Genomic DNA, 24183 nt, shown 5'->3' with positions numbered 1-24183 from the left:
TGACCTTGAAAATTACTTTTAGTTCTAGACTATCATCCTATGACCCTTCCCGGAGGTAAATTGTTGATCAGTCTATCTCCAACTACAAATATGTGGTGTCTCATTGATGCGATTCTAGTGGTAGAAAATTGAGGTATGATAATCCCCTCTGATCAGTGCATAGGTCCAACATGAAAGAATTCGCAAACCCGAAAAGTCCGAATGGCAAAAGGGATTTTTATGGACACTGAGAAGCCAGCTTTGCTAGGAAGACTGACTTCTTGGTGGCAAGAGATCCTGTCAGGGAAATAAAGCTTATCACTGAGAAAAGGGTATCTTCACAGTGGGCAAGAGTCCTGGCAGGCAGCTGTGCCAAGAAGAGAGATTCCCTTGCAAAGCATAATCCTGCTTCAGACTTCTGCAGAGATTTGGAGTTCAAAATTGTCTTTTTATAAGAAATCTGAGGCTGGGGCTTCTATTCAATGCCCCTAGACATAGATTTCCAGTTGAAAAGAGAATACGTATTTTGAAGTTTTAAGCCACTCAATAGGAATATCAGGCTCAGGTTTCCAACTGAATGAGACCACTTAAGTTGGAGGTCCTGGGCTAATTTCAACTCACTAGAGAGTGAAGCTAGTCACTACCAAGATTTCCATCAGAGTGAAACCATTTAACAGCCCTGAAAGGTGGGTCTCTGTCAGAGGAGAGTTTCAGAGTTCAACCCCATTGCTTCCCCCCAAAAGTCAAGGAGGGCCGTTTCAGGGTTTATCCCCGTCATCACTAGATTCATTCTTCAAACATTTCCAACTTGGTGTTGACTCTGACAGAACTTATGGTCACTGTGTTACCTTCAAAAACTCAGGGTCAGCTCTATATTGAAAGTAACCATTAGAAGATGATTTTTGTGCAAATAAGACCCTTTTACTTTGGATATTAAGAGTATAAATTTTATGTATTTTGAAATTTAGCTAAACAAAGAGAAATATGGCTTCTACTTGCAAATTATCATCAGATAAATCATAGTTGGAAGGAATAAGAAAAATTCAGTTAATTTTTTTCCTCAAAATAGACAGATGCCACTTAAAATGTAGAAGCATCTTGGAGAGTCATTTTCTTAAAGTATTCGTTCAGGTCAAAGGTGAAATTAAAAGACTTTCCTAACTAGATTAGTATCTTCTCAGTCTAAATCTTATTACCACTCTTATTCTTCTTCCAGGAGCTGAGTTCCTTCTTCAGCTTTTATCAACTTTTCAAATAGAGGATGATTAAGCTTTTGGAAGGGACATTAGGGGGAGAAAAAGGATTTAGTCTTTTTTTTTTTTTTTCCCCTGTGGGTGTTAATTAAATACTAGTTAAATTTTTCATTTTTTCATTCTGGTAAGTTTAGAAAAAACTTCACTCTGGAGAAATATTTACTTTTAAATATTTCTTAAAGTAGAAGGTGAAATGGAAGACAGAGAGGAATAATGTATTTCATACATACTAGCAAAGAATCTTTCAAAGTAGTCATATGTGCTACAGAACTGTGGAAAGGGTGAGATGACAGGCTGTTGCCCATAATAAAATGTTACAGAATCATAGGATTGTAAGAGACCTGAAATCATCAATATAGACCTCTCATTTTATACTTGTATTATCCAGTAAAAGTATACTTTTTAAGCGTAGTTTTTGGGGGAAGCTGGGGAGATGTTTGTTGTTTTTCTTTCCCCAGAAACTAACTTAGTTACTTTAATAAAGTGTCTGCCTAGTCAATAAATACATGCTGAATTGAAATGATTTTCCTATTGTTACAACTAGAAGTAGCAAAACACATCTTGAATGAAGATATTTTAATTCCAAATTCAGGTAAACCTTCAGATATTACCAGTATACCATGCTTTTTCATTTCAGAGATCATCATTTTATCATTAGGTTTAGAGCTGAAAGAGGTCCTTTTCTTTTTGGAGGGGTCAGTTTCCTCAGGAGCCAAGTAAACTCATGATAGGAGTTTTGTAAAATGATGACATTAGAAAACATCTTCCTTTCTTATTCTTCCCATCTTCTGACAGTCAGTAAATCCTGATTTCTTCCTGATTTTTTTGGGGGTTATTATTATTATTATAGCTTTTTATTGACAAAACATATGCATGGGTAATTTTTCAACATTGACCCTTGCAAACACTTCTGTTTCAGTTTTTCCCCTCCTCTCCACTCGCTCCCCTAGATGGCAGGCAGTCTCATACATTTTAAACATGTTAAAGTATTTGTTAAATACTACGTGTGTGTGTGTGTGTGTGTGTGTGTGTGTGTGTGTATAGACACATACACACACACACGTCTTTTTGCAGTCATCTTGTTGCACAAGAAAAATTGGATTTAGAAAGAAGGTAAAAATAACCTGGGAAGAAAAACAAAAATGCAAGCAAATAGAAAGAGTGCAAATGCTATGTTATAGTCCACATTCATTCCCCAGTGTCCTTTCGCTGGGTGTAGCTGGTTCTGTTTATAATGATCATTTGGAACTGATTTGGATCCTCTCATTGTTGAAGAGAACCACGTCCATCAGAATTGATCATGTAGTATTGTTGTTGAAGTAAATAATGATCTCCTGGTTCTGCTCATTTCACTCAGCATCAGTTCATGTAAGTCTCTCTAAGCCTTTCTGAAATCATCCTGCTGGTCATTTATTATAGAACAATAATATTCCATAACATTCATATACCACAATTTATTCAGCCATTCTCCAATTGATGGGCATCCATTCAATTTCCAGTATCTAGTCACTACAAAAAGGCTCATATGGGTCCCTTTCCTTCTTTAAGATCCCTTTGGGATGTAAGCACAATAGTATCACTGCTGGATTAAAGGATATGCACAGATTGACAACTTTTTCAACATAGTTCCAAATTGCTCTCCAGAATGGTTGGTTTCATTCACAACTTCACCAACAATGCATCAGTGTCCCAGTTTTCCCATGTCCCCTCCAACAATCATCATTATCTTTTCCTGTCATCTTAGCCAATCTGACAGGTGTGTAGTGGTATCTCACAGTTATCTTAATTTGTATTTCTCTGATCAATAATGGTTTGGAACACCTTTTCATATAAGTAAAAATAGTTTTAATTTCATCATCTGAAAATTGTCTGTTCATATCCTTTGACCATTTGTCAATTGGAGAATGACTTGATTTCTTATAAATTAGAGTCAATTCTCTATATATTTTGGAAATGAGGCTTTTATTAGAACCTTTAATTGTAAAAATGTTTTCCCAGTTTATTGCTTCCCTTCTAATCTTGTCTGCATTAATTTTGTTTGTACAAAAGCTTTTTAACTTGATGTAATTAAAATCCCTTTCTTTTTCTCCTACTGGCCTCTTTTAGGGGGAAAGGAGGAAGATCTTGAAAAACAGGGAATATGATCAGCACTAGTTATCCTCAATTAAAGTGGTTTCCTTTCATTCCATTGGGTTTTCCCTTTTACCTCAGCCAACCCCAATTCCTGGTTCTTGTATATTGCTTCTTTTCTTTTAAGCTCTCCCCTAAAACTGAAGTTTGTTTTGCTTGTGTCCCTTCCCTTCCATATGATCCTTCCCCTTTAAAATTGTTCTCTCCTCTTTTTTTACCCAGCTGAAATTTTATATATTTCTAATCCATATTCTTGTTTATGTATATGTGTATTCGAGCTTCCTTTGTCCAGTTCACATTAAAGTGATGTTCCTCAAATAGGCATCTAATTCTTAATGTTTCTAGACTCATTTTCTCAAATACTTTTCGCTCTTCCTTCCTGTATTCCTTTTTAAATTCTTTCTCCATAATTTAAAAAACCTCAAAATAGAACCAAACAATCCCAAAGCCCTTTCTTTGTTTTTTTTAAAACCCTCTTTGTGATCCTTGAAAAGTGTTGATTTCTTACGGGACACTTTTCTCTTTTTTTCCTTTAGAATGTCAATACTTCATCCAGTCTCTTTCAGTGTTCAAATTTTTATACCTTCCACATTTTTCATTCCCCCCATGTTTGTTGTCCAAAGTTTCCATTGAATTTTTGCCTGAAAATGCTCAGTTATACTAAAAGTTCAAATTTTCCCTGTAGAATTTTACTCAGTCTTATTGAGTAATTATTTTTTATTGTAATTTTATCTTTTGCCTTTCAGGATATTGTATTCCAAGATTATTACTTTGTAGTGGTTATAATGTAATCTTCTATGATCTTAACACTGGTTCATGGTACTTCAACACTTTTTCCTGATTGTTTGCAATATTTTTTTTTCTTTGATCCAGAAACTTTGGGTTTTGATTAAGACCTTAGGTATATTCAAATTAGGATTTTTTTTTAAAGGGTTCTGAGGGGTTCTTTCTTTTTTCACTTTTGTTTCCTGATTCTGATGGATATATGCGATTTCATTATGCTTTCTTAAAATAAGTTATCCGGGTTTTTTGTTTGCTTTCCTTTTCCTGCTTTCTGAGTCACTATTTTTCATAGTGATTATTTTACATTTTCTTGTATTTTTTTCAATCTTTTGATTTTGTTTTAATATTTTTTGTCTCATAATGTCATTAAGTTATATTTGCTCTATTCTCATTGTCATAGAGTTGACCACTAAATATGAGCAAGGTATTTTAGCTTCTCTTCTAAACTGTTTATTTTCCTTCATTTATCTATTCTTTTTTCTTTCATTTATCTATTCTATCATTTATTTCATTTATTCTTTTTATAGAATTCTTATTTCTCTTTGTTTCTTGTATATAGTCTTACAGAATTTGTGGGCAAGCCTTTTTTTACCCCTCTGAAGTTTCACTTATGTTTCTTCATTATATTATATCTCTTATTTCTTTTGTTTAATCAATTTCTGCTTTGGGACTTTAATTTCTTTCATTTACTTTTAGATGTAGTTTTATGATTTCTAATGCCTCTGTCACTGGGACTTCCATCTTCTTCATATTCTTTGTGTTGCTATGTTTCAAATTGCTCTAAGTATTCCTCTCTGGATGCAGGTTTCAGACAGGTTTACCTGAGCTGATCTTGACTTCCCTTCCAGGAGGACCCTTTTCTTATTGCAGCCATCCTCTGATTGTACTTTCATGCATTCCTGGGCTTCATGAAGAAGATTTTTGTTATTTTTTCTGTCGCTATCAATATTAGATTGACAGTCTTTGGAAAAAAATTTTTTCAGAGTTAAGCTCAATTCCTCTATGCCCTTAACATTTTAATTATAAATCTAATTATACTTTTAAAAAATCACTAATTAATATCAGTGAAAAGGAGAAAAATGTGTGCATTTCTTTAAAACAATTTCTGTCCCCCCTCCTTTTTGCTCTTAGTTCTAATGACTATATGTAGAAAAAATTTTTTTACTGTTTTGGAATTCTACACTTTAAGGGTAAACCCTTAAATGAAAAATAGTAGTTTCATATTCGTTCTTATGTAGATGAAACACTTTTGGGAAAAGTAGTGTCTTTTCCACTAGATAATAAACTTCTTCAACATAGGGACTCTAATTTTCATCTTTGTATTCTCAGCACTAAGCATGCAGAGGAGCTTAATCAATGTGTTCATTTGAATTGAAATTAATTCTTTGACTTTATTTAAATTTTATATCTGAGACTGCTATTTTCATTTCTCTCTCCAATATCTACATAGTCCTTTATACATAGAGGGTACTTTATGAGTATTTGATGAGTAAACAAATGAAACCTTACTGCAATGAAGTCTTTAGAAAGATTTAGAGTCAGAAATCCTATTTCGAATGCTAACTCTGCTACTTGACTTCTAGGAATCAAATGAATTATTTGAAAAGGAGATATTTGAAATAGATGATCTGCTGGATCTACTCATGCTCCAAATACTTAATAACTTAATTAATGCTTAATAACTTCTGTGAGCATCAGTTTGAGATCTCTTCGGTTGTGAGGTTAAAGTCTCTTTTAGCACTTAAAATAGGTGATTTGATTGTTTTATGCTTCATTTTGCCCTGTGTATGTATTTCTGAGTGTGGGGGTGGTTAATCATATTCTTTTCTAATACATTTTTATTGCACTTATTCTTATACCTTTTGATCCTATTTCTTGAGACTTATAATGATAACCTCTAAAGAATGTCATTTCTCTAGTAGCTAACACTACTACTTGTCATAGTAGATAATAAAAGATGGCAATCATTCATTAGGACATGCTTATGGAACTGCTTGAAAAACAATTTTCTTTGGTATGTCTTTTTTTCAGGTTTAAAGGAACCATTGCCATCCTTGAAATTGAACTCCCATCACTGCATCAAAGTCCCCTGTCTCCTTCCCTCCTCCCCACCTCCCCACCCCCATCTTGTTTTTATGCCACAGTAATGTGTCCTGGAGCACTATGACAGTTTTATTCTGGTATCCTTAATGCTTTTTGTTAAGATCTTTTGTTCTGCATGGTTTATTTCCAAAGTTCTCTTTCCTTTTTTTTTTTTTTTTTTTTTTTAACTTATTCAAAATCCTTTCTTTTCCATTCCTCTTTCTTTCCACTTTGCTTATATTTCTTGGATTTGCCAAGGCAAATGTAAGGATCTTGTTTCATTTTTTACTTTATTTTTTCAAATGTATTTTCTTCACAATTTGGGTTTTTACTAGGGTACTTTATATTCCCATTGGTTTGTTTTCTTTAATTTTCCACCAATAGATTATAATAATTTTATTTTACTACTTGTATTTATAATCTCTATTACCCCATGTAATGATTTGAGAAACAAATCCTGAAAATGGAATTCTAAGGCACTGACTTTGTTAGCTTGCTCTAATAAATACTCCAAGGAACTTCATCTTGGTTTTCTCTTTTAGTGATCTTTCTTTTGGTCCTACCTAGCTGTTCTTTCTTTTATAAGAAACAAGTAGCACCTGCAGCAGTGGGTTTTGGTTCTTGTAGTAAGATTTTAAAATGTCTTTAAATACAGAAATAGATAGTAGCTTTAAAAGTACAGCATACACTTTTGTATCTGACTAACTTGTGCTTAGTTAAATGCTTTACTGCACATTATAACATACTTGAATCAGCTCATCTGTTAAAGCAGTTGTCAGAAAAATATGGGCCAGCATGGTAGAATGTATTAGCCCAATACATTGTCTCCATTTTATTATGAAGCTGCTGAGGAAGCTGTGATATACAGCACTGTCATTACAGATCTATTGTTAGGACGGTTCCACAGTCTTCTCTGCACTGCCATTAATTTATAGCAGTAAACAATATGTAGTCCTCCGACTGCAGCAAAGCAGAATCTTTTAATGAGGTGGATGTTATTACCACAATAAATCAGTGCATTCGTGTAATGTATAATTCAATGTGTGTATTCCCACTGTAACTTCTCTGAGTAAGCTGATAGTGTATCATTGTCAGTGCACAGCTTCGCGGAGCTGGCTTCTTCTTGTTGTTGTTTTTAAACCTTCTTTTATTTGGAGACTTTTTTTTATAGCTTGCAAATAAATGTGGCGTGTCTTGATAGTTGTCTTATTGAAGTAGGTAGACTTTAGAAACCAACTATAACAATAACAGCCAAAATCAATACTGTGGGTTCTAGTTGCACACATCTCTCTCTGCATGATACCATTTTTTTTTTAAAGCTAGTGAAATCAATCCTAATTGGTTTTAGCATTATATTCCAGAAACGTAATTCTATAACTATTGATTTGGGGTGTTCTCATTTGGAGAGTAATAAAAATAGAAGCAGATAAAGTGAATACTTAAAATGCTGCAGAGTCATTCAAAGAAGTATTGATTCTATTTTTAATTTATATAATTTATCTTTAAATGATTTAATTTCTTCCTTTTTTCCTCTTTCCATGGCTGTCTTCAGGGAAAATAACTAAAATACATTTAAAATGATTTTGTAACAAAGAGAAGAGTTCTTGGAATCACTTTCATTTTTAACTGGAATACATTTACTAAATCAGATAGCCCTTTGTAGCAAAACCCATTCTTAGAAGGGTTGCATTTCAAATTAGCAAACTTCGACAAATAGTTATCAATCTAAAATGTTTTCCTTTTTTACTAAATCAAAAAAAATTTTAGTAAGATAACATTGATTCAACTAGGGATATTATTTAAGGCAGAAATGTATTTGTAACACAGGTACCAAAAAGAAGTACATATAGCTTAATAATGAATGAAAATAACCAAAATAATATATTATGTAATCTTACTTAAAATCAAATCCTTATGAATAAACAATTCTTTTAAATATTCCATCAGGCACAACTTATATCATATTTTCTGTTGAATATTTTTAAATTTACTTTTATCTAAAAATACTTTTTGGAATTTTGATGAATTATATAACTGCCCATTAATTTTTCTTTTTTTTTCCTTAACTAATGATGAGAAATTAATATAGTTTACTAAAAAAAATACAAAACCAATTTCTCAACATCTTAATAAGGGAGACAGTTTTAGGTGTTGAAAATGTTTCATTGAGTTGATACTCCATATTATTAATAAAAAGTAAAAGATTTTCTGGAAGGCAGACTTATGAGAATGCATTTTAAATTTCAAGTTAGTATTTTAATGCATTATTTTTCAGTTTTGAGTCATAATATGTTATAAATTGTTCCACTTTTGAATATTTCTGGCAGAACTTTTCAATATTGATTTGTCTAGCAACTAGAACTGGTGATTATAACAGTTACCTAATATTAATAGAAATTTCCAGTTACCTTTTAATCCTTTCCTCTTTTCCCTTCCTTCAAATACTTGCTGTCATCCTGCTATTAGATTCTTTTATAAATCAATCTACCATCTTTCCAAAAATCCCAACATACTCTAACTTTAAATTCTGGATTCTAATTGTTGCTCTCATCTAATTAAATGGGATTTTATAGGTATTTTCTAAGTATTGTACTGCCAGTACTCACCTAGTATATTTCTACCTTTGGCTTGTGAGGAGTTGATTTAGCCGATTGAGACATTATACTTAACAGATATTAATCTTATCAAGAATTAACACTGGCCTCTTATCATTTACTTAGGGACTTGCTTCTTACACCTGCTTTGAAATACTTTTTTTTTTTTTTTTGTACTGAATACAATAACATTTTGACTCAAACACCATGTATTTTGTTTTAAGTCACTTTAATACATGCTAATGATATTACCTTCAAAGACAGAAAAACATAAAAGATGGTAATATTTATGTCTTTTTTGTTTATTTTAATTGGCAGCCCATAGGAGCTCTGAATCCCAAAAGAGCAGCATTCTTTGCAGAGCGTTATGAATCATGGGAAGATGACCAAGTTCCAAAGTTCCACTATGGCACTCATTACTCAACTGCAAGCTTTGTGCTTGCCTGGTTGTTAAGAATGGTGAGTCAAATTTGGATAATAATTTTTAATAGATAAGTTTGATGTTACAAAGTGAAATTGACCCTTTGAAATAATGACTGATCTTTATTTAATACCTTTTAGAAATCATAACGTTATTTGAAGGATGGTAGTTTGTCACATTTATTAAAATGTTGCAGTCAAATTTTTTGTCATGTTTTAGTCTTGAATTTTCTGCTTTTGTAACATAATTTTGTCTAACCAGACATTACATATATTATCAGATTATAAATTCTTAGGAGAATTACTTTCACTTAAAGGGGTATTAAAATGATAAGCACTGAAAAAAGTTTAAGATGGTCATATGTTCCTATGTTTTGTTAATCTAATTGTCCCAAAAGGAATTGTGGTATTTCTATAGTTGGAATTGTTTGTGCCATGTATTGATAATGTATTGGCTTAACAGGAAATGTTTCTGTACATTGAAAGGTGATTCATCCCACAGAAAGTAATTTCTTTGGGAAAGCATTAGCAGCACATCATTAATTAAAGCTTGTTAGAATGGTACAGGCAGACATAAATCCTAGAAGTAATTTATAGTGCTTAGCTAATTTCAAGCAATTATCCACTAATATGTGTTTAAGTGTTCTTTAACTAAGAGGAGGCTTTTAAATCTTTCAAACATTTTTCTTTTCTTAATCATAAATTAAATATTGAGCAATAGCAAAAGAAAAATTACAAGTTGGAATTTTTCTTTGTACCATGAAGACCAGGTACCCCAATTTTTGACTATACGTTATAGTATAATGTTTTAGGTTAAAAAAAATTGTTTTGGAAAAAAAAGTTGCAAATGAAATATTTTGAAATATTTATTCTGATTTAAGTTGATATCATTTCATGATTTTAATTACTTCAGTTTTAGTGAATTTTAATTACTTCCTGGATTTGTTTTAAAAATACTGATGATACATATAAAGCTATAAAGATTATTTTTTTAAAAGTTTCTTAGGTCATTTGGTGCTTTATTGTTATTGATTTTTAAAAATAATTTTATATATTCTTAGGAGCCATTTACAACCTATTTCCTAAATTTGCAAGGCGGAAAATTTGATCATGCAGATAGAACTTTTTCATCTGTTTCAAGAGCATGGCGTAACAGTCAGCGTGATACATCTGATATCAAGGTAAATATAGACTTTTATTGATCATTTATTGTTAGTAGAATAAATATTATTGTAAGAGCTTTTTTTTAAAAAATGGAAAGAATTGTTTTTCTCTGCCCAATGTAACAAAACTTAAATGAATCCTATCATATAATTCTGCTATAGGTATAAAAGTGAATGAGACTTTGTTCAGAAAATATCTGTGCTTTGTTTTACAGTGTAATTTTGGTTGTTGCCAATACTTTTTTTCCTTTTAATATATTCGTTTTGGAAAACTTGAAGCTGTCACTCCTCTCTCCCTCTTGTTTTTCTCCTCTCCTCTATTTTTGTGTCATTCATTTATACCATTAAATGGAATTCTAAATTTAAAACATTAATTAACACAGATTTTCTTTGTGGAAACAGCCTTCATGAACTCTGTTTTTGTGTTTTATAAGTTTCTGACTTCATCCTTTTGCCAATGTTTTTTTTTTTTTTTTTCCTTCTTTGCTCTTGGTTCCAAGAGTTTCAATGTAACTTCTTTCTGTTGTTTCCCTTTTCATTGGGATGTCTGCTGTGTTTATACACATGTAAAGCCTCATAAAATGTGCATGTATATTTTTAGTTATCAGAGGTAAATAGCATCTTCCTTTATAGGTCCTTTTTAGTTAAGTATTTTTAATATTCACAATAACTTAGTTGTTCCCATTTATTTTCAAATAACATTACTGTTATTATATATAGTTTTCATTTGGTTCTGATTATTTCACCTTTTGTAATTTCATGCAAATATTTCCATGTTTTTCTAAAATCATTTGCGCATCATTTCTTACAGTATAGTAGTATTCCATCGCAGTCATATACTAGAATTTGTGTAGCCATTCTTTAATTGATGGGCATCCCCCTTTGCTTTCAGTTTTTTGCCCCCATGAAGAGAATTTCTATAAATATTTTAGAACATATAGGTTCTTTTCCTCTGGGAAATAGATATTGCTGGATCAAAGGCTATACATAGTTTAAATATCAGACTATTCTTTCTGACTTATGAATTTGTATTCCTTTTGCCTGTTTCTACTTTTAAAAGTAGTGTATACTGATATTTAAAGTAGAATTTAATGCTTACCCTTAAATCTTGTATAAAGTTTTTGTTTTGCATGAGCATATATTATAATATTATATATTTATTACACATTTATTATGTGTGTAATATATAAATATTAATAGAGGGGAGAAAACAATTGGTAGATTTGTTGATTTTTTTGGTTATACTTTTCAAAGCTTTAATTTGTCTAATCAAACAATGCTTTTGTTTTTGCTTTTTGCTTTATAGAGGACTATAACATAGCAATAATTGATAAGTCTGACATCTTGGCATAAATTTTAAAATTAGTCAATTCACATGTCCTTTACAAATGCTTCTCTTTATAAAGGATCTATAACAAGATACAACTTCTTAAATAAATAGCCTGTGTGATATAAGTATAGTTAGATAGATAATTTTTAGATCTTTCTTTCCTGTTATATGATTGCCACAGTACTTTTCTTTAACTGTCACTTCTAAAGCAAGGAACTACTGCTTTCACTTTCAGTAAAACAGAATTAAACAAATGTACTTATGTCTTCCTCCCAAATCTTATCCAACTTATCCCAGGATTCTTGTCCCATTGATCAGTCAAGTCTGTCTATCTCACTCTTTTAATTTAAAAAAAAAAAAATGTATTCCCTACCCTGAATTCAGCATAAGTTCTTTGAGATCAGGTCCTATCTCTGTTTTGTATTTGTATCCTTAGTGCTTTATACAGTGCACTATGGACCTTTAATAAAGATTTGCTGATTAATTGATTGATTTAGAATTTGAGAAGCTGATCTCATTAGTATGGAATTTTTCCTCCATCTTTGCAGACCATAAGCTAACTATGACATCCATTCTACTCTAGGAAATCCAAAGATGGCCTGCCCAATATGCTGAAAATTTTCTCTAAGTCTTTGCATTTCATAGTATCCATTGAATATTTACATATTCACGTGACTAGCCCATTTCTTGCTCTGATTGTAGAGTTTTTAGTGATATTTTTAATGCAATTTCTTGAACATAGGTCATTATTAAAGATGTACTACAGATTATTTACATAAACTGCTGTTTTTCCATTTCCTTTTGAATCACTCAGAACTTTTTCCTCCTCAAATAGTGTGGTTTTATAATTTGTAACTTCACATTACTACATGAGCAGTTGTCTTGAAAAGCTAGTCTTTGTCTTGTGGAGCAACTTGAGATTTTGAAAATTAACAAAAACAATATGCTTTTATCAAATAAAATACAAGCCTATCTAGTTCTAGGTCCAATTTACTTGCAGTATTTTTATTGTATTTGACTCAGTGGAATGGCCTTACAGGTTCATGTCATTGCTCAGACAATAGATATTAACATTTTTTAATCCATGTAGTTCTTTTCAAATGGATTGTCAGATAAGACTCATTTAAATAATTATGACTCTCCTAGGAATATTCAGAATCTTCAGGGATTTGTTGTATTCAGTGTAGTTTCAGCTTCCAAAAAGAGTGTGTAGATGTGTAGATAGAATTCCTGCTGCATCCAGATCTATTTTATACTTGCTTAACATTAAAAATAAGAAAATCATTAAAGTTATCTTTCTCTTTTTTTTATTAATTAAGAATATTGTATTTTTATTAACATATTCATGAGGAACTCTTCATGAGAGGAATCTTTAAGGCTTTTTGCCTTAATGAATTATAATCAAAAAATGTGATGGAGCCTGCTATTTTTTATGTCTCAATCAAGTGTGTTTTTGTAAAATATCATTTATAAAAACCAGCCATTGTCCTCCTGATTTGGGTAAACATGCTCATGTATATAATATAATGTAGGATAATATAATATAACATAATAGTTTATAGACACACACACATACACACATATATATGTAGTGAGAAAGTAGACATATAGGATTGCTTTTGTTTGGAGACATTAATATCATTGGCAATTTCTTAATTTGTGATTCCCCATCCTTGAGAACTCCTATAGTGAGTGTAATCTCTCAAGACTTTTATGATTATGTCCTGTCCACTTTGATCTTTTACTTTCCTGATTTAATCTTTCTAAGCATCATTTTTTTTCTTCCAATTCACATACCTTATCAGGGATTCACATTTGTTTTGTTTTCTGTTTGTTAGCCTACTGATAGATTCATCTATGAACATACTTAGATCTCCCACCAAACTTTCTCTAAGTTTTTGATTCTGCTATTTATTTATTTATTTATTTGTTTGTTTGTTTTTGCTGCATTGGAAGGTGCTACTATTTATAATCTACTACTATCTGCTTCCACATCATTTTAGAAATTTTCCATTTTAAACCAGCCTTACCTTTAACTGTCCCCTCCATATATATATATATATATATATATATATGCACACACATAAGTTTATATATATATGTGTGTGTGTGTGTGTGTGTGTGTGTGTATATATATATATATATATATATATATATATATATATATATATGACAAGGAGATCAAATATTTTCTGTTTAGAGTTGTCTCTAGACTTGTATGGTTTTGTTGTGGTAGTTGTTTTACATTGGTTAGAAGTGGTGATAATAAAAATCATTATTTGTCTTTTGACTTCTCACCTGTCTCTTAGAATTCTTTGAAAATTCAGGTCAAGTATCAATTTCTACATAAAGTCTTCCTAATTCCTCTCCCCTACCTCACATGGAAGTGTTCACTCAACAGAAACCACCTTATATTTATTTTGTATACATTTTGCATATAAATGTGTGGCATTCTCCTCTCTCTCCACCTCCAGTAGAATGAAAGGCATTGGAGGACAGCAATTGTTTAACTTCTCTCACTGTATGCCCAGATATACTTGGAGGACAATATCTGAGACATGTGTGGCACATAGAATGTTTTTGTTGATTCATTTTTCACTTCTCAAGTATATTAAATAGATCTGAAAATATCTGATTGAAGCTGTCCCAGTGCTAATCTAATGTTGCTTTCCTTTTAATGTGATGTTGATCTTGAATCTAAAGGGATTCCTACATCAGTAACTTTTTGTTTCCTTAAAATGGAATCTTTTATATTGGGAGTTATTATTTGGTGCTTTCTTTTATAACACAGTTTATATACAAACACACACATACATATGTGTATTTGTTTATCCCCTGAATAATCTATAAGCCTTGAAGTTTTTTATTTCTCAATCATCAGACATATTTTTTTTCCCACCATCTTCCCCTGAGCCTATCTCACATTAAAATCATCAAGGTTCAAAGCACATATTAACTTGTTTTGGAGTATCTTTTCAAGCTCTGAATAGAATTTCTTTACATTTCCTCTCTCTTTCTGAAACTTAAGTTGCAATTAGCTTCGTGGTCATCTTTTTACTTGTATCTATCGTAAACATTGGAAAATGAGTTAACTAATCAGCTCATTTTGCCATGTCTGCACAGACGCACACACACAAACTCCTGTATTTGTTTTTCAATGATAATCTATGGACCTTCTTATTTTCTCTTTGGAAAGAATATAAATATTAGTATAGTTTTAGTTCTTTCAATAGTATGTATTTTATTGGTCTTTGTTCACAGATCTCACATTTAGAATACCTACAGTTCAGTTGATTAAAAGTGTCTGATTCTTTAGCTCTCTCAGTCCAGACTACTAATACTTTTATAGGACTGAAGATCATTTTTAATTTTCTTCTTTTCTTTGATTGCCGAAGCCAGAGAATTTAATCATAAGAATCTGACCTATCTGAAAATACCAATTCCTTTCATCTTTATCTAGGCTAGCTAGTCCTCATACTTAGTTTCTCCTACATACTCAAAACCTTTCCAGAATGATGGAATCTGTCTGGATTTATATTTCATAGAATTTCAACATCCAAATTTCTTCTTTGTCACAAGAGATAGTGATAGAAGATTGTCTTTTTAGTATGGCATACACATATTCCTCAGAATTGCTAAATACTACCATATAAAAATAAGATAATTTTTTTGTTAAAATTTTCTAAATGTGAAGAAAATCAGTAATAAACTTTTCAGTGCTTACTTTTTTTTTTCTGAGAAAATTCTTTGCTTTACTTTTTAAGTATCTACAATTCTGTCATCCTATTTCTCATTATCTAAAATCTATCTTTATTTGTGAGTAAAGGGCAAGAGTTACATATATAGGCATTTCTAACAAATAAAGACAGAGGATGTGAATTATATTCATTTCAAAGGGAAAAGATACACTTTTCGTTTTACTGAAGTAATCCTTTCATGGTAACATGATTTACTATTATTGGAACCTAGGGGTCCCTCTATGTTTCCTTTCTGCCTTGAAGCTTCCAACTCTTGTCTAGCAAGACTGTATTTTAACAATCAGTAATGTATTTCAGTCGGCCTGAGGAATCAGAGGGAATATGTCAAACAAGTGCCCTTTTAGTTCACATGTGAGACATAGCTTGAGTATCATTCTCACTTTCCAGGGTAGCTTTCTAGCAGTGGAAACAAAGATGCTTTCATTCTGTTTATATATTAGCATTGATTTCTCCAAAGTGTACTTCATGTAGTTATGAACTGAAATGCCAGTACCAACAAGAAGTCTTGAGGGACTGCATTAAAAAGTGACACAATTGTCTTTGGGAACTATTATTACTATTTTTTTAAAATTTCTTTTAATTCCCAAGTGATCTAATTCAAATAGAAAAATCATTCATGATAGGCCTGCAGCTTAATATTGAAGGCTCTGTTTCGTCTTAATCCTAAATAATTCTAAAGGAAGAAACCTTAGTGGACAAGTACATTCCTAAACCATCTAACACAATTTATTGTCAGCTGTATATTTGAAGGTCTCCCAACATGGATATTTTTACAGCCTCCTTTGGGAGTAGTTTGTTATAGAGTTCAACTAGTCATACCTCTGATTAGAGAATCTTATAGTTGGAATATAGTTTTTTACCCCTTACTAATAAAGTATCCTTCTCTGCAATGTCTTGGAAAAGTGGCTTTCCAACTTTAGGTTTAGTACTTTAGTAATAAGAAGTCATTAACTCACTTTTTTTTTTTTTTTTTTTTTTTTTTTTTTTTTTTTTTTTGCCAGCTAGAATTATTGCCAGAAAGACTTCCTGTTTAACAAAATTCTCTCAATAAAATTTGTTCATTTCCCCCTTTTCAGTCACTGGGGAAGATGGAAATAATCAAACCATTCTTTTCTGGCCATTGAATTATGAGGATATTCTTAGCTTAGCTAAGCCATCGTCATTATCACCAATACCAAAAAAATTTACCATTTGCTTATAATAAGTCATTTTGCTTTGTGTTTTTAAAAATATTTTATTTTTTCCCAATTATATGTAAAAACAATTTTTAACATTCATTTTTTTAAATGTTAAGTCCAAGTTCTCTCCCTCCTTCCTTTCCCTGGCTCCTCATTGAAATGGCAAGCAAATATGATATAGCTTATACATATACAATAATGTAGAACATATTTCCATATTAATCATATTGTAAAAGAAAACAGAACCCCAATCCCCCCAAAAAAACAACAAGAGAACTAAAAATATTTTTTTAAGTATCTACATTCATATTCCATCAGTTCTGTCTTTGGAGATGGATAGCATTTTTCATCATAAGTCTTTAGGAATTGTCTTAGATTATTGTATTGCCAAGAATAGCTAAATCATTGATAGTCATCATACAGTATTGCTGTTACTCTGTAAAGCATTCTCCTGGTTCTCCTTATTTCACTTTGTATCAATTCACATAAGTCTTTCTAGGTTTTTTTTTTTTAACGTCTTGCTCATCATTTCTTTGAGCACAATAGTATATTCCATGATAGTCATCTACCACAACTTAAAAAACTATTCCAAAATTGATGGGCATCCTCTCAGTTTCCAGTTCTTTGCTGCTATAAATATTTTTGCTCATATCGGCCTTTTTGTTTTTAATGGATTTTTTTTCCTTTCTTTGAGATAACGGTAGTATTTATCCAAGGACATCTGTGGTTTTATAGTCCTTTGGTCAGAATTCTAAATTGCTCTCCAGAATGGTTGAATCTGTTCACAACTCTGTCAACAACAATACAGTATATTTTTTTCATGACTATAGATAGTTTTGATTACTTCATGTGAAAATTGCCTGTTCATATCCTTTGACAATTTTTCAATTGGGCAATGATTTGAATTCTTATAAATTTGTCACATTTCTCTGAGAAATGACACCTTTATCAGAGATGCTTGCTGTAAAATTTTTTAATTGTTGGGATTACTGTTATATTTCCTCCATTTTATTTCCTCCCTCTTTTCACCCTGTTCATCCTGAAAACTGCTTTACTTATGACTACTACATCCCTCAACCCATTTTCCCTTCTATCAGTACCACTCTCCTTCCTTTTCTTCTAACTTTTCATTGTTTGGATTTTTTTTTTTTTTGATATTTCATGAAATCAGTAGCCTCTCCTTGCCCAATTTTAATGTATAAAAAATTATTGTCTTCAGTTAGCCTTTTGTATCTTCTTTTCCATTTTGTCAATTATATTTTTTAAGCTTTTCTTTTCTTTGGTAAAGTGTTATATGTCTTTTTTTTCCATGTGGCCAATTTTATTTTTAAGGCGTTCTCTTCAGTATATTTTTGTGCCTTTTTTTTAACCATTTGTCCTATTCTGTTTTTTTAAGCTATTAATTTCTTCAGAGTTTTTTGTGCTTCTTTTATCAAGCTGTTGCATCTTTTTTTTCCATGAATTTCTTGTATCACTATCATTTCTTTTCCCAATTTTACCTCTTTCATTTGATTTTTATAATCCTTTTTGAACTCTTCCAGGAATTCTTTTTGAGTCTGAGACCAACTCCTTTTATCTTTGAGTCTTTGAATATGATGGTTTTGACTTTGTTGTCTTCTGCTATATCCTTTCACAATATCTTTCTTTGATCAGATTCTTGTTTTGTTGTTTGCTTAATTTTCTAGTATATTTTTTGACTTTTAACTTTATATTAAAGTTGGACCATGTTCTTGGAGTGGAGGGGATATTGTCTCAAGCTTCAGGCACTTTGTACAACTATTTGCAGAGCTAGTTCTGAGGGTCTATAAGTTTTCATTTCTTTCAAAGTGATATGATCCAAGGAGAGGTGTGTTTACTATTCTTCAGCCTGTGCTTTGGTCTGTGAGCTACCACAAGCACCCCTCCTTGCGACTGTGACCTGCTCCCCCACTGCCACAAGCTTTGTAGTATTAGGACTCCTTTTCATCCTGGGACTGTGATCCGAGAGCAGGACCTAAATTTGCAATAGCATCTCACACCCATTATCAGCAAAGAGACCCTTGTAATCTTCTGACCAGAAATCCTGTGTCTTACCATCTATAAGCTAAGAGCTCTGGAAAATACAGTTTCAATTGGCCCCAAGGCCTGTGCTGGACTATATTCCACTCTCATCCTAGTATAATACATGTTTTCTGCTGACCTTCTAAGTTATCTTTGGCTGGTAAATTGTTTTACTCAATACTTTTGTGAGTTCTGCTATTCCAGAATTCATTTTGAAGTGTTATCTTAAAGTTGTTTGGAGGTGAATTTGAGAGAGCCCAGGGGAGTCTCTAGCTTTTTTCCACCATCTGTTTTGCCTTTCCACCTTGTGAGTATGGTAGAAGGTATAAAGAAGTAGCTTTACAATGTAATGAGAAACTTAGAAGCAATATAGTTTTTAATTAATTTGTTCTAAAATTTAAAAGTACTTAGTTTTAAAGTGATCCTTTATTTAAATCTTTTAATTTTTATAAGCTTCAGATCACAATGTGTTAAAATTGTACTTAAAATGTATATTTAAAAAATAGTGCAAGGATACCAAATTTCTTAAAGCAAACCAGAATGAACATGGTAACATTGGAAAATGAAGGAAAGAAATAGCTATGAAAGATGTTTTAAAATGACAAATCATCAAAAAATATAAATAAGTAGTTTTCAGAGGAAGAAATCCAAGCTATAAATAGTCATTAAAAATATTGCTGTTAAGTCATTAATAATCCGAGAAAAGCAAATTAAAACAATTTTGATGTTCCATCTCTTACCCATTACATTGGGAATAATTAGTTGACAAAAATAGGAAAATTACGAATGCTGCAGGAGGTATGAGGAAAGCAGATGTATTAATTGATTGTTGGAAGAAATGTGAACTGGCTTAGCCATTGTAGAAAACAATTTAGAACTATGCCCAAAAAACTATTAATATGTATGTGCCCTTTGACTCAGCACTACCTTATTCAGGTCTATATACTCCAAAGAGATGAAAGAAAGACGAAAAGGACCTATATGAACAAAAATTACAGTATTGTAAAAATAACTTAATAAAGGTCAGGAATTCTGTCAATATTATTTCCTTATTCTTGTATTTACTCCTGTTAACACATTTTAGTGTATTCACAGTACTACATTGCTTATTTATATTTAACTTGTTTTTAATGTTTCCTAGGCCTTTTTCTGTTTGTTTTGTTTTTTTTTTTTAAATTATTTTTATTTATTTATTTATTTTTGCTAGCCAGTGTTTATTTTTTTTTCTTTTGGTCTATGTGATTACTACCTTTCTTTTGTTCCTTTTGAACATTATCCCTCTTTTTGTAGACCTTCAAAGATCAAAGATTGGTTCTTTTGTTCTATGTAATTTGGTCTCTGACAGTCTTCCATAATAGTCATTACTAGGCAGATCCAATATATAAGCCATAGAAAAATATGATTATTTATGAAGTGAACAAAAGCTTAGTCCAATAGAAATGCTAATTTTATTTTCTACTACAGTTTTATATCTATTAAATTAGCACAAAAATGAAGTGAGAGATTGGGGGGGAGATGAGAATGTATGAATACATGTGAATTTGAGGTTATATGTGGGTTGTAGGTATACAATCAAGATAAAAAAGATTTTGAAATGGACAGAATTTGTTGCCTTTAGACTTAAAACTTTTAGCCAAAAGATTGAAGTTTAAATCTGTTTAGTTTAGATTTGAAAAGGAACCTTCTTGACTTTGCTCCCTTCCCTTTCTTAGGTTCCTTAATGTGTATTCTTCCTCCATAAAAATGTAAGCTCTTTGAGAGCAGGTGCTGGCTTTCTTTTTGCTTGTATCAGAGTTTGTTTTGCATAGTGCTTGATTGATTGATTGGTTGGTTGAGAATTAGGAAGGACTTGCTCTTCAGGATAGGAAATAAAAGAATGCTTTTGCACTTTTAAAATTGTGTCTACTAGCCTAGACACCTGCTACTAATGTAAAATAGAATATTTTATAAAAAAAAATAATAATAAAATGTAAAATAAAATCTTTCCAGGATTCAAAAAAAAAGGGGTGGGGGGTGGGGAGTGAGGACATTAGCCATTGTGGGTGGCAGCAGGAAAGGCTTCCTTTAGAAAAGTTTTATTTATATTGAGTGTTGAAGAAGGTAGAGGTTTTGTGATGCACAGGTCAGAAAAGTGTTGCACAGGAGACTTCCTTATCAAAGACATGGAATTTGGGTGATGTCATTTGTGAAAATTAGCAAGGATAGCTGTTAAGCTATAAAATATGGGAATAGGAGTAATACATCATATAGCTAGAAATGTAGGTTGAGGCTAGGTTATGAAGGACTGTGTATTACTCCCAGTGTTGCAGAGAGAAATGTAGAATTTTGGTGACGAATGTAGGAAAACTAAAGAGCCCAACTTGGTTGCTACTGCCAACTTCACTTCCATTTATACTGTTACCTTTTCCTAAAGAAGATTCTCCCTTTTTTCTCCACATCATTCTCCATTTTTTTGTTTTGAAAAATTTTAAGACTGTAGGAAAAAAAATAAAATGTTGTTCTTTTGTTAGTATTGTGGTCTTTCTTTTTACTTCACAGATAAAGTTGTTTTTCATTATCATTTTTCCACTTCTTTTCTTGTCTATTTCGTGATTGTAGTCATCATTTCTATATAGATGATTTTCAAATCTGCATTTTTAAACTACATTCTCTTTTCTGAGCTCCATGCTTGCTGGTTATCTTTACCTGGATACCCTTCTTGAAGTTTACATTTGAAGTATTCAAAACTTTTTAACATATTATTCCCTCCCAACCCACCTTCTCTTAACTTCCCCTCTTCTTTTAATATTCAATTATCATTCAATCATCTCAGTCATCAAAAGTTGGAATCTTGGAACTCTTTTCTTCTTTGCCTTCTCATATCCAGTCTCTTGCTGCAGCCTCTCAGTTTTATTTCTCCTAATTTTTTTTCCCCATCTCCCTGGTTTATCTTGCACATTAACTATGTGAACATCTTCCTGATAGCACAGCTGTGATATGTAATTTTTCTGTTTGAAAATCCTTAGGGACTTGTCATTGCCTGTAGAAAAAATAATCTGGGTGTTGTAGTGTGAGATGAACTCTGTTTTAGTTTTGTTTCTATTATTCTTATTTGTTATTTGAATACTTTTTTCATTAGTAGGAACTTATAAAGCATACACTTCTACCTCCCTACCTGTTTACTGTAACTCATAATCACTATTTCATCTTGTTTTAGTTGACGGTTTTTCAAAAAATTGTACATTATGGGAGAGTCATCTGTGGGGTTTACAACATTGGAAGTTACTTTTTAAAAATGTTTCAATAATCCTTATTGTTTTTAAATATCTTAGTCATTGTTCAACATACCCTCCCAACTTCCACCCATTGTACTCACAAAGAAAAACAATTAAGCCATAATACTAGTCTAATTTATCAAGATTTCCTTGCCTTTTCTTCTTCATATCTCCATGGCATATTGTTTCCTACTTACCCCATCATGTTCTGTTACGCCACAGTTCTCTTTTGTTACGCCACAGTTCTCTTTTATTATCCTGACTCAGTTTCCCTAATTATCCTGACTTAGTCCTGCTTTGGTTTCCCTGCTTCTCAGTTCTGCAAAACCTCCCCTCCCTCTTTATCAGAATACTTGATAGAACATCTGAATGCCTCTTCCCATCCCAAACTGTTAAAATATCAGATACTGTCTTATCAAGACGTCTCTGCCCACGACTGGCGTGCCTCCCCCTGATTATGTCATCTCATCTCTGGAGGTTTACTCCACCAGAGTCGGGTTCCATTCTACTCTCAGTACCCTGACTCCGCCCCTGCCTCAGTCTACCCTCTGCATTTGAGTCACGTGTTTATATGTCATTGAGAACTCTGATTGTTTGCTGGATTCTTGGAGACTATAGTCTTGTTCAGCCCTGGAACCAAACCAAGGATCTATTTGATTCCAATATATCTCTCCATTTAATAAATTAGCAAATGCTCTCTAATCTCTATCTTGCTGAGTTTCTCTAGCATTACAGTTCTTTCTGCCTGGAATATATTTTCCTTTCTATATTATACTTCTCTCTTCTATCACCTGTCTCCCTCCCCAGTTTCTTCTTGTCAGAATCCTGCCCAAGTCAAATGTAACCTTCCTTCATGTAGTTATTCCTGACTTTCCCAACCTGTATAATCTTTTTCTAACCTGTACTTTCATATAAATATTTATATTGGCTTATATGTTTCCCACAATATGTCATATTTTGACCTGTACTAGAATTATTTGTTTTTATGTTATTAGAGAGTAAGTTCCATGAGAGGAAGTTATTAATTTTTTGGATCCCCAGAATACCTTGGATGTATTATTAAATGTGTTTGAAATGTATGTATGTTCTTATACTTGGAAAAGGATAGAATGATTCCCATTTGTAATATTATTTGTGCACACATCTCACCTGGAATTCATGCTTCAGATAGAAGTTAGACTAAGTGATCAGCAAAGGGCATTTTTTATGAAAATAAATGCAATTAAATCCAAGGAGTTACATGTAATGCATTTTTTTTTTTTTTTACTAAATCAATAATTATTTAAAAACATAAGATAAATTAACTTTATTTAGAAAGGTAGCCAGCCCTTGGGAGCTGTGGACATATATATTTTAAAATAGTAAAAGAAAATGTCATACAAATAAATATTTATTTATATTGTGAGGTTTGTGATGCTTGAATTGCCCTTAACATCTGAGAAATGCCAAGCATTTAAAGTCTTAAGATGAACACAATTTCTTCTTTTGTTTCTTTGTTTCATAGCAGCTTGATCATGTTTTAATATAATTTATCAAATGTCATGGCGTCAGTTTCAACCAGATCCATCTTTAAGGAAGAACTTAACTTTTGGTAGAGAATCTATTTTTGGACTCTTTGTAAAAAAACAAAAACAAAAAAGATGGTTTCTTTACTTTGCTCCTTAATGGTAATTATGTAAAATTAAAGGAGACAAATTTAAAAATGAAGTGAAATTGATTTTCCCTCTTCCCTACCAACTTAGTTCAGTACTAAATTCAAACTTTTTCATTTTTTTTAGCCGTTCAAAGAACTCTATCATAACTGGTTTTCTTTGTTTCTGTACTTCATTTTTATATCTATAATGCTGGTTGACTTGTTAATTAGCTATCACTTCTTTTAGAGTTTTCTTTCTTCATTTATCAATAAGTTAAGTGATTATTCCATCTACTAGTATTTCTTTTAGAATTGAAATATGGTACTCTTGTGCCTTTCCCTAAAGCAAATAGTCTTTGATAAAAATGATTTGAAAGAGTGGTTCCTTGTCCCTCCTTATACTATACAGATCCTTATTCTATCCTAAACCTTAACCAAAAAATAACTTTTCAGTGTACTTGGGAAATGGTCACAAATCATAATGAATTATATGAGTGAAATTTTGGTTAGGAAACTATATTTATACATGTCAATTATGATTTGTTACTTGGTTTTGTTTATAAGTTATGTTGGAAAATGAGAAGAA

The 24183-nt window shown here is 31.8% G+C and overlaps 1 protein-coding gene across 1 annotated transcript in view; it reads left to right on the top strand.

The window, feature by feature from the left end:
• The window catches only part of LRBA (LPS responsive beige-like anchor protein), a 745582-nt gene that overhangs the window by 545199 nt on the left and 176200 nt on the right, over positions 1 to 24183 (top strand). Inside the window, exons 44-45 of the mRNA XM_051966352.1 lie at positions 9140 to 9280; positions 10303 to 10422. Coding sequence (XP_051822312.1) covers positions 9140 to 9280; positions 10303 to 10422 — 261 coding nt within the window. The remainder of the gene's footprint in view (positions 1 to 9139; positions 9281 to 10302; positions 10423 to 24183) is intronic.

Source organism: Antechinus flavipes, chromosome 6, assembly GCF_016432865.1.
Source record: "Antechinus flavipes isolate AdamAnt ecotype Samford, QLD, Australia chromosome 6, AdamAnt_v2, whole genome shotgun sequence".
NCBI lineage: Eukaryota > Metazoa > Chordata > Mammalia > Dasyuromorphia > Dasyuridae > Antechinus > Antechinus flavipes.
This window is presented reverse-complemented; position numbering and strand designations above follow the sequence as displayed.